Raw genomic sequence first — 13,508 nt, 5'->3', positions numbered from 1 at the left:
AACATATACAATTACATAGGTCCCAAAGGCTTGTTTTCAGTTGCCAAGGCTCTGGTACCACTGCCTGTTTCAATTCCCCTCAACTTTTTTGAACAGTTTTCAAACAATGCACCGTTTAAAAGATTCCGTACGCTAATTTGCCACCCACCCACAAGGGAGTTGAATTCATATTGTTATCCTTTTTTGAAAATGATTCAGAATCTTGGTTTTGAACTACAGAGAAATTTTGTTCCCTATTCTTGCTAACAGCCTCCTCTTTTCCTCTACCCATGACTGAAAACCGTAGCAGTAAGCATAAGAGGCAACATGGGATAAATGGCAGCCACAATGTAAATCCTACAGAAAACAGAAACTAAAACTTGGTTTGACATAATTACACACAATCAAGTTGAAACTGAATAGTAATATTCATGCTTAGAAAGCTGTTAGAAAACAAAAGGATATTGAGTAGCAATAGCTAATCAGCTAAAGCATGAGTATATGGCTGGCTCTTGAACAACACCAGTTTGACGTGCACAAGTCCACTTATCCATAGATATTTTCATGAGTAAATACTGTAGTACTATATGATCTGTCGTTGGCTGAATCCCTGGATGTGGAATTGCCGATATGGTGGAACCACAGATACACAGGAACTTTGGATACAGAGGGTTAACTTTACATGCAGATTTTCAATTGAGCAGAGGGTTGCCATGCCTAACCTCCGTGTTGTTCAAGGACCAACTGTAGTTAGAATAGTGTTTTACACCAAGAGGCTATGTATTCTTTTTTTATCATTTCCTGACAGATAATTGGTATGCTTTTAAAAAATATGCAGTTTTTGTCTGTTATAGGTTGTTGTTTAGTTGCTAAGTTGTATTTGACTCTTTGTGACCCCATGGACTGTAGCCCACCAGGATCCTCTGTCCATGGGATTTCCTAGGCAAGAATACTGGAGTGAGTTACCATTTGTTACTCCAAGGAATTTTCCCAACCCAGGGATGGAACCAGTATTTCCTGCACTGGCAGAAGATTCTTTACCAGTGAGCTACCAGGGAAGGGCACACCCCCAAATTATGCCAATAATCACTTGTTCTAGATTAACAGACGTTTAAGTTAAGATACTCAAATATCCAAACACTGACAGAATACCTGCATTACTCTGTAAATAACATTCATGAGCGTCCTGAAGTTTCCTCCAGTTCACAGATCTATATTGCTAAACTGCATTATCTAAGGTAATAGTCTTGCTTGAAAGCAATCAAAAAGTATTTCAAATAATCATTTATAAAAGTGAATAGCTCTCCCAAAGATTACATAATACACTACTATCCACATATTAACAGTAAGCCATTCGTTAGCTGAGTAAAACAGTGGGCTGTGGTTATATGGTTTCTATGCCTCAGAAGCCAGCTCTGTTCTTATGTGTGTCCACAGGCTATTACCTAGACTGTTACTGATTTTCACTTCATATTCAGTATGTAAAAGCATGCTGAGCTTGCATATTTTCTCAGCCACTCATTTTGAAACTCCCCTATAGGATTTGGCTAGAGTAGAATATCAGCTTGGTTACTATCTCCAAAGCAAGAAATTTCCTGGGAAAATTGGGAAGCTGATGACAACAAAGTGAAACTGATGCTTTTTTAGTTGAGTTTCACTCAATGTTTCTCTTAGGGCATAAAAGCTTGCCCATGTAGAAGCAACACCCTTTCCTTTACAAACTGGAGTAGAGGAGAGAAGAAACAGTGAAGCACTTTATCAGCACTTTACTAGACCCTCAGTCTACCTACAGCATTTTCCCTGAAAAATAAAAAAAGGTGGAGGATAAAAGGACCAGGATCAGTACAGCAGTTCTTCATTCTCTACATTATTGGTGCTTCACACCCCTTCAATTATAAGGATTTACTCTAAGGAGCTTTTGTTTGCCTTTTAAAGTTCTGGATCTTTCTGCTCAATATTACTGCTGCCTTAAGAACAATGTACAGTTGACCTTGAACAACATGGGTTTTAACTGCATGGATATACTTACAGGCAAATTTTTTACCCACTAAATACATACTCCAGTACTACACTATGACTGTATCTAAAGATGCAGAACGTCAGAAACAGAGGGCTGACTATAAACTGCTTGCAGATTTTCAACTGCTGGGAGCTGTGGCACCCCTAACCTCCAAGTATTATTTAAGGGTCCACTGTACTTGCAGATGGTTTAATGAATTAATTCTTTCAGACTTTCAAACAGAGAGCTCTTAAACTATTTTAGGTTTCACTGGTGGCTCAGCAAGTTGAGCTGAGTCTGGCAATGCAGCAGATGCTGAGTTCAATCCCTGAGTTAGGAAGATCCCCTGGAAAAGGAAATGGCAACCCACTCCAGTATTCTTGCCTGGGAAATCCCATGGACAGAGGAGCCTCCTGGGCTACAATCCTTGGGGTTGCAAAGAGTCAGATACAACTTAGCAACTAAACAGCAAGCTATTTAAACTACCTCAAAGCAGAGAAAGAAAGAACTATTCTAAATTCTTTTTAGAAAATCAGCATAGCCTTGATATTAAACTCTGGCAAAGATAACAGGAAGAAAGATGACTACAGATGTAACTCAATCACTGATTTTAAATAAAATTGTTACCAAAAGAAACCTATTTACTTAAATTTAACAAAATGATGAAGTGTAAGGTTGTTTCAAAAACTAGAAATCAAAGATACAAATGAACTTATTTACAAAACAGAAGTAGAGCACAGATGTAGAAAACAAACTTACAGTTAACATGAAATAAAGGGGAGAGGGATAAATTGGAAGACTGAGACTGGCATATACACACTATATAAAATAACTAATGAACCTGCTGTATAGCACAGAGAAATCTATTAAATACTCCATAATCAGTATTCAGGTCAAGAAGCAACAATTGTACATGGAACAACAGATTAGTTACGAATCAGGAAAGGAGTATGTCAAGGCCGTATACTGTCACCCTGCTTATTTAATTAATTTGCAGAGAACATCATGCGAAATCCAGGGCTGGATGAAGCACAAGCTGGAATCAAAATTGCCAGGAGAAATATCAATAACCTCAGATACGCAGATGACACCACCCTTATGGCAAAAAGCGAAGAAGAATTAAAGAGCTTCTTGATGAAAGTGAAAGAGGAGAGTGAAAAAGTTGGCTTAAAACTCAACATTCAGGAAACTAAGATCATGGCATCCACATGGCAAATAGATGAGGAAACAATGGAAACTGCAGGTGGTGACTGCAGCCATGAAATTAAAAGATGCTTGTTCCTTGGACGAAAACCTATGACCAACCTAGACAGCATATTAAAAAGCAGAGACATAACTTTGCCAACAAAGGTCTGTTTAGTTAAAGCTACGATTTTTCCAGTAGTCATGTATGGATGTGAGAGTTGGACTATAAAGAAAGCTGAGTGCTGAAGAATTGATGCTTTTGAACTGTGGTGTTGGAGGACTCTCGAGAGTCCCTTGGACTGCAAGGAGATCCAACCAGTCCATCCTAAAGGAAATCAGCCCTGGGTGTTCATTGGAAGGTCTGATGCTGAAGCTGAAAAGCCAATACTTTGGCTACCTGATGCAAAGAACTGACTCACTGGGAAAGACCCTGATACTGGCAAAGACTGAAGGCGGGAGGAGAAGGGGATGACAGAGGATAAGATGGTTGGATGACATTACCGACTCACTGGACATGAATTTGAGCAAGCCCTGGGAGTTGGTGATGGACAGGGAGGCCTGGCATGCTGCAGTCCATGGGGTCGCAAAGAGTCAGACACGACTGAGCAACTGAACTAATGACCTATATGGGAAAACAAACAAACAAACAAAGTGGATATATGTACATATACTTTGCTGTACATCTGAAATTAACACATTATAAATCAACTATACTCCAATAAAAATTAAAAACAACAACAACAACAAAGGTAGAAATCTACTAAAACAATTTGCTATTCTAAAAGGTCAAGGAAGAAAACCACAAGATTGGTCACATTAGATGCCAAAATGCCATATATGACAAAACTCAACTTCCACTCCTGATAAAAATGTTTAGTACTAAAGTAGCAATGAAAATACATCAACAAGAAATATATACACCAAATGAAAACTCAACATCTACTGTTCAAAACTGCTCTCAAAAGTGCTGGCCAATGCGAAAGAAAAAACAAAAAAACCCCAACTTTAGACACAATCCAAAATCTATTCCCTGCAAAAATCCCAGTAGCTAGAAATATTAGACACTTCTTTGATAAATAAAATTATTTGAAATTTATTATAAAATTCATATTCAATGATGACACAATAAAAATAACTGCAAATGAATAAATATGATAAGGATGGCCAGAATCACTGTTATTATATATCACTGTTTTAGAGAAACTATAAATTTATAAACAAAAGAAAGATTTAAATATAAAGAAGGAGTTAAGATTATATTCAGATGACTATTTTCCTAGAAAATTCAAGAGACAATTTATTAAAACCAGTAATTTTAGAAAGTTGGCCAGATATATAAATCATCTACATGTCAATCACAAAATATTAGTGGGTAGTTAAACCCCTCAAGGGCTTCTCTGGTGACTCAGTGGTAAAGAATCTGCCTTCAACGCAGGAGAAATCAGGTTCATTCCCTGGGTTAGAAAGATCTCTCCCTGAGATAAGGAAATGGCAACCCATTTCAGCTTTCTTGCCTGGGAAATCCCATGGACAGAGGAGCCTGGTGGGTTACAGTCCATGAGGTCACAAATAGTCGGACATGACTGAGCAACTATACAGCAACAACAACAAAACTCCCCAAAGAAACCTGCTTTAATGAAATATACATAGTTTACTTTAAATTTTACCTGAGAGAGAACACAATCACCAAGGATATTTGAAGAGGGACTTGCTTTATGAATGACTACAAAATGCCTAATCAAAGAGAGATTGGTAATTGTATAGGAAGAAGCAAATAGAACAAAGGAACACAAGAATCCAAAAAAGACTCATGTAGGCCTGGAAATTTACTCTATTAAGGTAGTTTTTCTAGCCAGTTGGGAATGAATTGATTTCAGCAAATGATTTCAGCAAAAATGGCTAAATCCCTATCTTATACAATATTCAAAAATAATTTTCATACATTTAAATGAGTAAAGCATAATAACTGTAAGAATATTTAATGAACAATATAGGAAAATATTTTAATAATTTTTTAGTGAGGACCATCTTCTTAAGTGAAAACCTGGGCATTTTAACCCAAAGACTGATAGTTCTTGAAAATATTCGCCATATAAATCACAAAGGGTTAATATATCTGTATCCTAATGAAATACAGTTTAAATAATTGTGAAGAACAAGGGCAAAATACATAGACAGGCCATATTAAGAGATGTTTAACTACATTTGGAACACCCAGGCAAAGAAATCCCATGCTGACATTAAGGTAAAGCAGAGCTATATATGGTAAGATTTCCACTATATATATTCTATCTGAAAAACCAAATTATAGGACTGTATGCACATACCATCTTATTTTCATAAGAAAGCGAAATAACACGTTTATGTACACATAAGAGAGATGTGCAAGGCGTTGGAGTACCTGTGGCTGGGGAGAGCGCCGTGAAGGAGTTTCATTTTCTGCTTAAAACATGACTGTTAGCACTTTAGGGTTCTCTTCCCCTCCCCAATGAGAGGGACAAAACATTTTTTCAGCAGACTATAGAGCTCGCTTCTCTGCTCCCCCTCTTTGAAGTGTGTATTCCCGTCGTGGTAGGGAAACAGATCACGCTATTTTCCTCTACTTTCGGGTCACTTCATGACACTTTATATAGCAAAGGCTGCTCTACTTCTCCCTGCTACGGCATAGTAAGAGACACAGAGACTCTTTGGTTTGAGTCTCTTTCCCCTCCTTGCTTCACTTCGTGACGAGCACAGCTTGTTACACGTGTAACTCGTCACTAGTCAGTTTACACCGCGCTAGGGATTCCGCCTAACGCCCGGTTCCCACTGGGGGCAGGGTTTGCTTCTGCTCTTTCCGCCTCAGCCATCGTTTCTCCTTGACCCTCGGGGAGGTTACCCAACTTCTCAGTGACAAGGCTATGATGACACCCCGCAGGAAAGCTGACAGAGAAACTGTGCAATAACCTTGGGGAAAAAACAACAGAAAGAACCTAGGAAGTTTTTGAAAGAGTAACAAAGATAGTATTAACTTCTGGAAGGCAGCCTCCGGTCCTCAAGAGGGGCTGGGACCTCCAGGTGGGGTCTACTGCTCACTCTGACATCACAGGCCTGCCTCCCCGGTTGGCAGGCCAAGAAATCAAGTCACAGAGAGCGGCCGACGCGGAGTCGGGCAGGATCCCTCCCCGGCAGCCGTCGCAGCAGGGGCCGTCGTTGCTGCGCAGACGCCATGGGCCCGGAAAGCCCCTCCCGGTCCGCTCCGGGACAGGGACCCAGGTGATTTCCTTCGCACAAAGTCCCTCCCCACCATGAGAACTGGTTGTCACTGCAGCTCCTCGGCTTCTCTCCCTGTGGCGCCCATACGGCCAGCGCATCCCTCTCGCTCACACACACAAGTTCTCCGTCGCCGTGCCCGATGCATTCGGACACTGCAACTCGCTAGCGAAGTTTCTTACTCACAGCTCAGGGTTTCCGCACCGGTCTCTCCAGTCTCAAGCCGCCCGGCGCCCAGCCGAGTGACTCTAACCGGAAGTTGTTTTCCGTTCCAGTTCAGAGGGCAGCGCCTGCGCGTGGATCCCTTAACCCTTCACCCTCCACCCCTCCAAGCCAGACCTTGCCCCTGTCGCCACTTCCCTCTAACCTCACCCAAGCCCCGCCCAGCCCTGCCCCGCCCGGCGCAGCCCTGCCCCGCCCGGCGCAGCCCTGCCCGGACTCAAGGGGGAAAACTACGGACCGGGAAAGGCACTCGAAGTCAAGTTTAAAGGTCAGCGGAGGGTCTCTTGTTAAAGATATAGATTCACCCTTAGAGATTACCAGAGTTAAGAGCTCAGCTAAGTCTCTTCAGTCTTGTCCAACTCTTTGAGACTTAGTGGATGGTAGCCCATCAAGCTTCTCAGTCCATGGGATTCTCCAGGCAAGAATACTGGAGTGGGTTGCCATGCCTTTCTCCAAGAGTTAAGAGCAACTGGGGTGAATTCCAAGAATCCTCATTTTCAGCAGATGTTCATGTGAATGTGATTAGGGTTATTAAGCTCCACATGCTGAGAAGAACCACACACACACACACACACACACACACAAATATACACACAACACACACCCATTTGGGTTTTCCCCAACTAGCAACACCTATCATTAAAAGTACTTGCTAAAGTTGAGTGATTGCTACATGGAAGTAGATCTCTATTAAAAAAATTTCCCCTAACTTAGGATTCTCCATTATTCCATTTCCTACCCATGCTTGAATATTTTCCAAGATGAAAAGTTTAGACAGATACCTCAAGAAAAGTTTTAGCTCGGATATCTACTATCTCAGGCAAGTTGCTTAATCTAATGAATCTTGATTTTCTAAAATCTGACAGCAAAGGACAATGATAACCTCCTTCACTGGATGGATGGTTGCAGGATCAACTGATAATGTAAGCAAAAAAAAAAAAAAAAAGTAAAATTCAAAATGCTCTGCAAATGAGAGGGGCTGTCTGGAGTCAGTCATGTCATCCTGGCTCCTTCCCACCATCAAGCACATTCCTATTCCTTTTAGGAAAAGAGTAGTCAAATCCACAGCATATACATATATGGACTCTCCCCGAGAACACTGAAGGTTGGGACTCTCCACATTGACTGAAGTATAACTGTATTTGGCTGAATGCATGTAACACTTCCAAAAGCTTCCATGGTGATGACCTACTATTTATTTAATTAAAACAATATTTTAAAGAACTGTCACTATTTTTGCATGTATCTGACAAGAGTTGGTGGTGTTGAAAAAGACTTTATCACCAAGCACAAGCATATTAAGGGTGTTGAAAATAGCAGTTTCAAAACTAAGATTAAAATGACCATGAATACCATATATTGTTGTCCTGCAGAGCCTGCTCTAGAACATAGCTTTATATCCACAGACATGATGAAATTTCCAAATTTGAGAACATGCCTGTCCTAGTGATCTTGGACAAGTGCTTGAACAGATCTTCAGTCCATCAAGATTCTTTCTTCATCCTGAATGTTTCAAGCCTAGCTCTACAGTCTTGAGCTCCTTTTTTTCTAGTTGTACTGCTGTATATGACTTAGAAGCTGCTATCCCTCCAGGGCAGTCCAGGATCTTGCTCCTCCTAGGATAGTAACTTTTCTCTGTTATAGCATAAGGATCAAGTTCTGATTGCCTCAGTTTCTCCCTACACTGCTGAATCATGAACGTTTACACTTCTTTCCTTAGGCCCAGTACATCTAAGGATTTAAAAACTTGCCAAATTACAGTGTATTCTACTGAATTATCTCGAATATTTGGCTTATTTTTTAAGTCAAAGCCAAAACATAATTTTAAAAACATTATCTTTTTAAAAAACAGAAACTTTTTGATAGAGCATTGTGACCAGTTGAACAGTTTTCTCGTAATAAGTAATTGAGTTAATCATGACAGTACAGTACTTTTAAAAAAAAATTTGTGAGCGATTTTAATTTCAAAGCAAATTTGCAAGGAACATATAGAGGTTTACTATACACTCCCTACTCTGAAACATGCATAAGACTCTTCATCATCAACATTTCCCACCAGAGTGATACATTTGTCACAATTGATGAAACTACACTGACATATCATTATCATCCAAAGTCCATAGTTTACATTAGGGTTCATTCTTGGTATTATACATTCTATGAGTGTGGACAGAGGCATAAATGACATATATCTATCATTACAGTATTATACTATACTGGGGGATACCAGTATACTCTATATACTCTGACATGTATCCATAATTGTAGTACCATAAACTCTAACACTTTGGCCACCTGATGCGAAGAGCTGATTCATTGGAAAAGACCCTGATGCTGGGAAAGATTGAGGACAGGAGGAGAAGGGGACAACAGAGGATGAGATGGTTGGATGGCATCATCGAATCGGTGGACATGGGTTTAGGTGGACTCTGGGAGTTGGTGATGGACAGGGAGGCCTGGTGTGCTGCGGTTCATGGGGTCGCAAAGAGTCGGACACGACTGAGCAATTGAACTGAACTGAATTATACTAGAATAATTTCATTATCCTAAAAATCCTCTGTTCTCCGCTTATTCATCTCTTCCTGTCCCTAATCTCTGACAACCACTGATCTTTTTACTGTCTTCATAGTTGTGCCTTTTCCAGAGTGTTATATATTGGAACCACACATTATGTAGCCTTTTCAGATTGGCTTCTTTCACTTAGTAATATGCATTTGAATTTCCTCCATGTCTTTTCATGGCTTGAAAAAAAATTTTTTTTTTTTTACTGCTGAATAATACTCCATTGTCTGGATGTACCACAGTTTATCCATTCCTACTGGAAGACATCTTGGTTGCTTCCAACTTTTGGCGATTATGAATAAAGCTACTATAAACATTAGTGTGCAGGTTTTTGCATGTGTTTTCAGCTACTTTCACACTCCTAAATATAAAGCAGTGTGATTGTTGGGTTGTAGAGCAAAAGCTGGAGAAGGCAATGGCAGCCCACTCCTGTACTCTTGCCTGGAAAATCACATGGATGGAGGACTCAACTGAAGCAACTTAGCAGCAGCAGCAGAGCAAGAGCGTGTTTAGTTTCGTAACAAGCTGCCAAAGTGTATTCCAAAGTGGCTATACCATTTTGTATCCCCATCAACAATGAAAGAGGATTATTTTTGCTTCACATCCTCATCAGCATTTGGTATTGTCAGTGTTCTGGATTTTGGCCATTTTAAAAGGATTGTAGTGGTATCTCATTGTGTTTTAATTTTCATTTCCCTGATGATATATAATGTGGAGCATCTTTTCACATGGTGATTTTAATCTGTATATCTTTTTTGTAAACTATCTGTTAAAGTTCTTGATCCATTTTAAAACTGGATTGTTTGTTCTCTTATTGTTGAACTTTAAGAATTCTCTGTATATTTTGTATAACAGTCCTTTATCAGATGTATCTTTTGAAAATATTTCTACCAGTCTGTGGCTTGTCTTTTAATTCTCTTTACAGTGTCTTTTGCAGAGCAAAAAAAATTTAATTTTAATGAAGTCTAACTTATTCAGCACTGCTTTTGAGCAAATTGAAGGAGCTACTTTGACTATTTCTAATTTAAATAGTAGAATTTAATAATATACTCAGAATCTAAAACTGAATTCATGAGCATTTTGAAATATGAAAGTGCTAAACATTTTAAATAAAGAAAGAAAAAATTAAACATATCCATTTCTTAACTATATATTTTTATCTTTCCACTCCCATAATGTTGTAGTCATGAAGAGAAGTGGCTGCATACTTCTCCAATGGCTGAAATATGCATAAATGCTGGGCTAAATGGATGAGTTTTGTGCTAAAATGGTGTCAAACATTTTCCTTTTTTATAGTGATTTTTTAAAAATTTATTTCTGGCTATGCTGGGCCTTCACTGCTGCGTGGGCTTTTCTCTAGTTGTGGAGAGTGGGGGCTACTCTCTGCTTGTGGTGCATGGCTTTTCATCATGGTGGATTCTCCTGTTTCAGAGCCCGGGCTCTAGGGCACATTTCAGTAGTTGTAGCTCCTGGGCTCTAGAGCACAGGCTCAATAGTTGTGGCACATTGGCTTAGTTACTCTGCAGCATGTGGGGTCTTCCCAGACCAGGGATGGAATCCGTGTCCCCTGCATTGGCAGGTGGATTGTTTACCACTGAGCCACCAGGGAAGCCCGACGATAAACTCTTTAAATACAATATGTTTTATTAAGGTTAGGAATTTGAGGAATAACCCTTTAAAAATGATGTAATTTCACTCTAATTTTCCTTATATTATTATGTACCTAAGGTTACCAAGCTAGAATTGGAGGGTAGGATGGAATGAAAATGAGAACTGCAGGCTTACTAAAACCATTTCAGAACCTATTTTCAAAACTGCTAAATATTTTATTGAGAGTTCTGAATATAAATCCAGAAACAAGGAAAGCTGCCAGTATAAATACTACTACAACTTGGAATGTCAGGTATGCATCAATGAGCTCAGTCAAATCTTTTATGTGAAATATCACTATTAATAGAATCTGGTTGACTTCTGATTTAGGATGACATCTGGACTAGCTGTGTTTGTCTCAGACTCTCTGAATTAAATGCCTTATGAAAAATCAGAAAAATATGAGAACTCATAACAGCATCAAAAGGCAGGATTGATGACCAGACCCATTGCACATAGCTGAGAAGCTATACCCAGTACAGGACCCTCAATTGAAATAGGCACTCACTTGCCGAGCTTTGCTACCTTGGGACTTAAGTCTTCAAGAGTAGATGTAACCCTGTTGATAGGCATCCTACTGACAGAATTTGACAAGATTTTTCACCGTTTTCAAGAACCATAGGACTGAAAGGACATGAAGCTTTGTAGTTTGAAGGTGAGCAAACTTGTGACTTTAAGGATAGTAAGCAAGCTATCTGCCTCATGGTACCTACTAGTGAAATGGACAGTAGTAACTCCACTAGTACGTGTTACCTCCAAATGCTATTTTTTTTTTTTACATCTTGTTGCCCCATCATTCCCCCATTAGTACTTCTTTTTATTATCTATTGATAGTATGGACCTCTGGTTTAGAGAATACCAACATGATTCCAATAGATGTAGACACGTGATATTCTGTATCTAAGGATATGTGAAGCAAATAATGGAAGGGCCTGGGCAGACAGACAGGTGTGTTTGACCCTCTGGGAGTTTAATTTTCATACATGGTGCCGGTCAAGGAAAAGATGAATGATTTTTTTTCTAATTAACCAGGAATTCTCTTCTTCATATCAAAATAACTCGGCAGTAAGGGTGAGGGATCTCGCCTCAGGCCAGTATTCATAGTGAGAATGTTGATAAATGTTAGCTTTAGATTCAAAAGTTAGATATGAGCTATGCATGTCTTTATGTCTCCCAGCTCAAGACCTATGCTGAGGAGCTAGTAGAAATCAGGCAGATAATGAGAAGAACCAAATAAAATCCACACATCTGGTTATAAGGGCTACAAAAAACTTGGAATGAGTTTAATACAAGATAAACTTGTATTAATAAGTGTAATACAAGATCAAGTATCCTTTTGAAAAGATTTTGCTGCACAAAGGAAGAAGAACAAAGTCCCCCCAAATTTTGGGAAAGTGAACACTTTAGAAAATGGTTTGCCATAACCATAAGTAAATGGAAAGAATTGGATTTGTATTCTCTGTGATACAAAACTTGAAATCTAAGACATGATATTAGACTAAAATAAGAAGGGAGAAATAACAAAGATGGGTAAGTTAAGGCTGTAAGGACATAGAACATGCAATGTCAAAATCTGAATATTTATTTGAACATAAAAAAGGGAATCCATACACAGAATGTTAAATCAATGATTAGAGGAAAGATAATGAAGTGAAACGGAGAGGGCAATGGCAACCCACGCCAGTACTCTTGCCTGGAAAATCCCATGGACGGAGGAGCCTGGTAGGCTGTAATCCATGGGGTCACGAAGAGTCGGACATGACTGAGCGACTTCACTTTGACTTTTCACTTTCAGGCACTGGAGAAGGAAATGGCAACCCACTCCAGTGTTCTTGCCTAGAGAATCCCAGGGATGGGGGAGCCTGGTGGGCTGCCATCTATGGGGTCGCACAGAGTCAGACACGACTGAAGCAACTTAGCAGCAGCAGCAGCAATGAAGTGAAAAAGAGAAAGTGTCAGTTGCTCAGTCATGTCTGACTCTTTCTGATCCCATGGACAGAAGCCAGTCTTCTCTGTCCCTGGAATTCTCCAGGCAGGAATGCTGGAGTGGGTAGCCATTCCTTTCTCCAGGGAATCTTCCCAACCCAGGGATTGAACCTGGGTCTACCCACATTGCAGGAGGATTCTTTACCATCTGAGCTACCAGGGAAAGGATAAATGGATGGAAACAATTAAATGGAAATACTAATAATGGAGGGAGAGTGCTCTATCTTCTGAAAAAGAAATCTGAGGAAATGGAACAGAAATAGCAGCTAAAGATATATCAGAATATATCTGAAGTAATACTTTGATATAAGGCAATCAGAGCTGAAAAAAACCTCAGTGAGTTTTGAAACATACCAATAAAAAGAGATTGAACATTTTGATCTATCCGGAGAAAAATTTTGCTATTCAATGATGTATCCATTCATTAATTCAGGAACTATTTTGTGAGTGCTTGCTATATGCTAAAAGTTAGGGTTACAAAGACTACCAAGACACAGTTTTACCTAAAAAAGAATTTAGTGTCTTTTGTGGAGGATATGCATATAACAAACAAGCAATTGCTACACAAGGTGGTATTATAACATTACAATGGGGTAAGAATAGGGTGCTCAAAAAACACTGGAGAGAGGGGGTGAGGGAAAGCTTTCTCAGTCTCAAATATGGAAACAATTCA

The 13,508-nt window shown here is 39.5% G+C and overlaps 1 protein-coding gene across 6 annotated transcripts in view; it reads right to left on the bottom strand.

Moving 5' to 3' along the window:
* Window positions 1-13,508, bottom strand: part of TANK (TRAF family member associated NFKB activator) — a 98,352-nt gene that overhangs the window by 72,897 nt on the left and 11,947 nt on the right. For 3 of the 6 annotated variants that reach the window (XM_005676056.3, XM_013969367.2, XM_013969369.2), the window contains exon 1: window positions 5,565-5,635. The exons of 1 other annotated variant lie outside the window; for it this stretch is intronic. In XM_005676056.3, the coding sequence (XP_005676113.2) occupies window positions 5,565-5,599 (35 nt within the window). In that variant the 5' untranslated portion in view covers window positions 5,600-5,635. Of the gene's footprint in view, window positions 1-3,664; window positions 3,684-5,564; window positions 5,636-6,601; window positions 6,768-13,508 lie in introns of those variants that run through there. 2 more of the 6 variants (XM_013969370.2, XM_013969377.2) reach the window with 2 other exon arrangements.

The sequence above is a fragment of the Capra hircus genome, chromosome 2 (assembly GCF_001704415.2).
Source record: "Capra hircus breed San Clemente chromosome 2, ASM170441v1, whole genome shotgun sequence".
In the NCBI taxonomy this organism is placed as follows: Eukaryota; Metazoa; Chordata; class Mammalia; order Artiodactyla; family Bovidae; genus Capra; species Capra hircus.
Note: the sequence above shows the minus strand (reverse complement) of the source record. Positions and strands in the feature narration are given on the sequence as shown.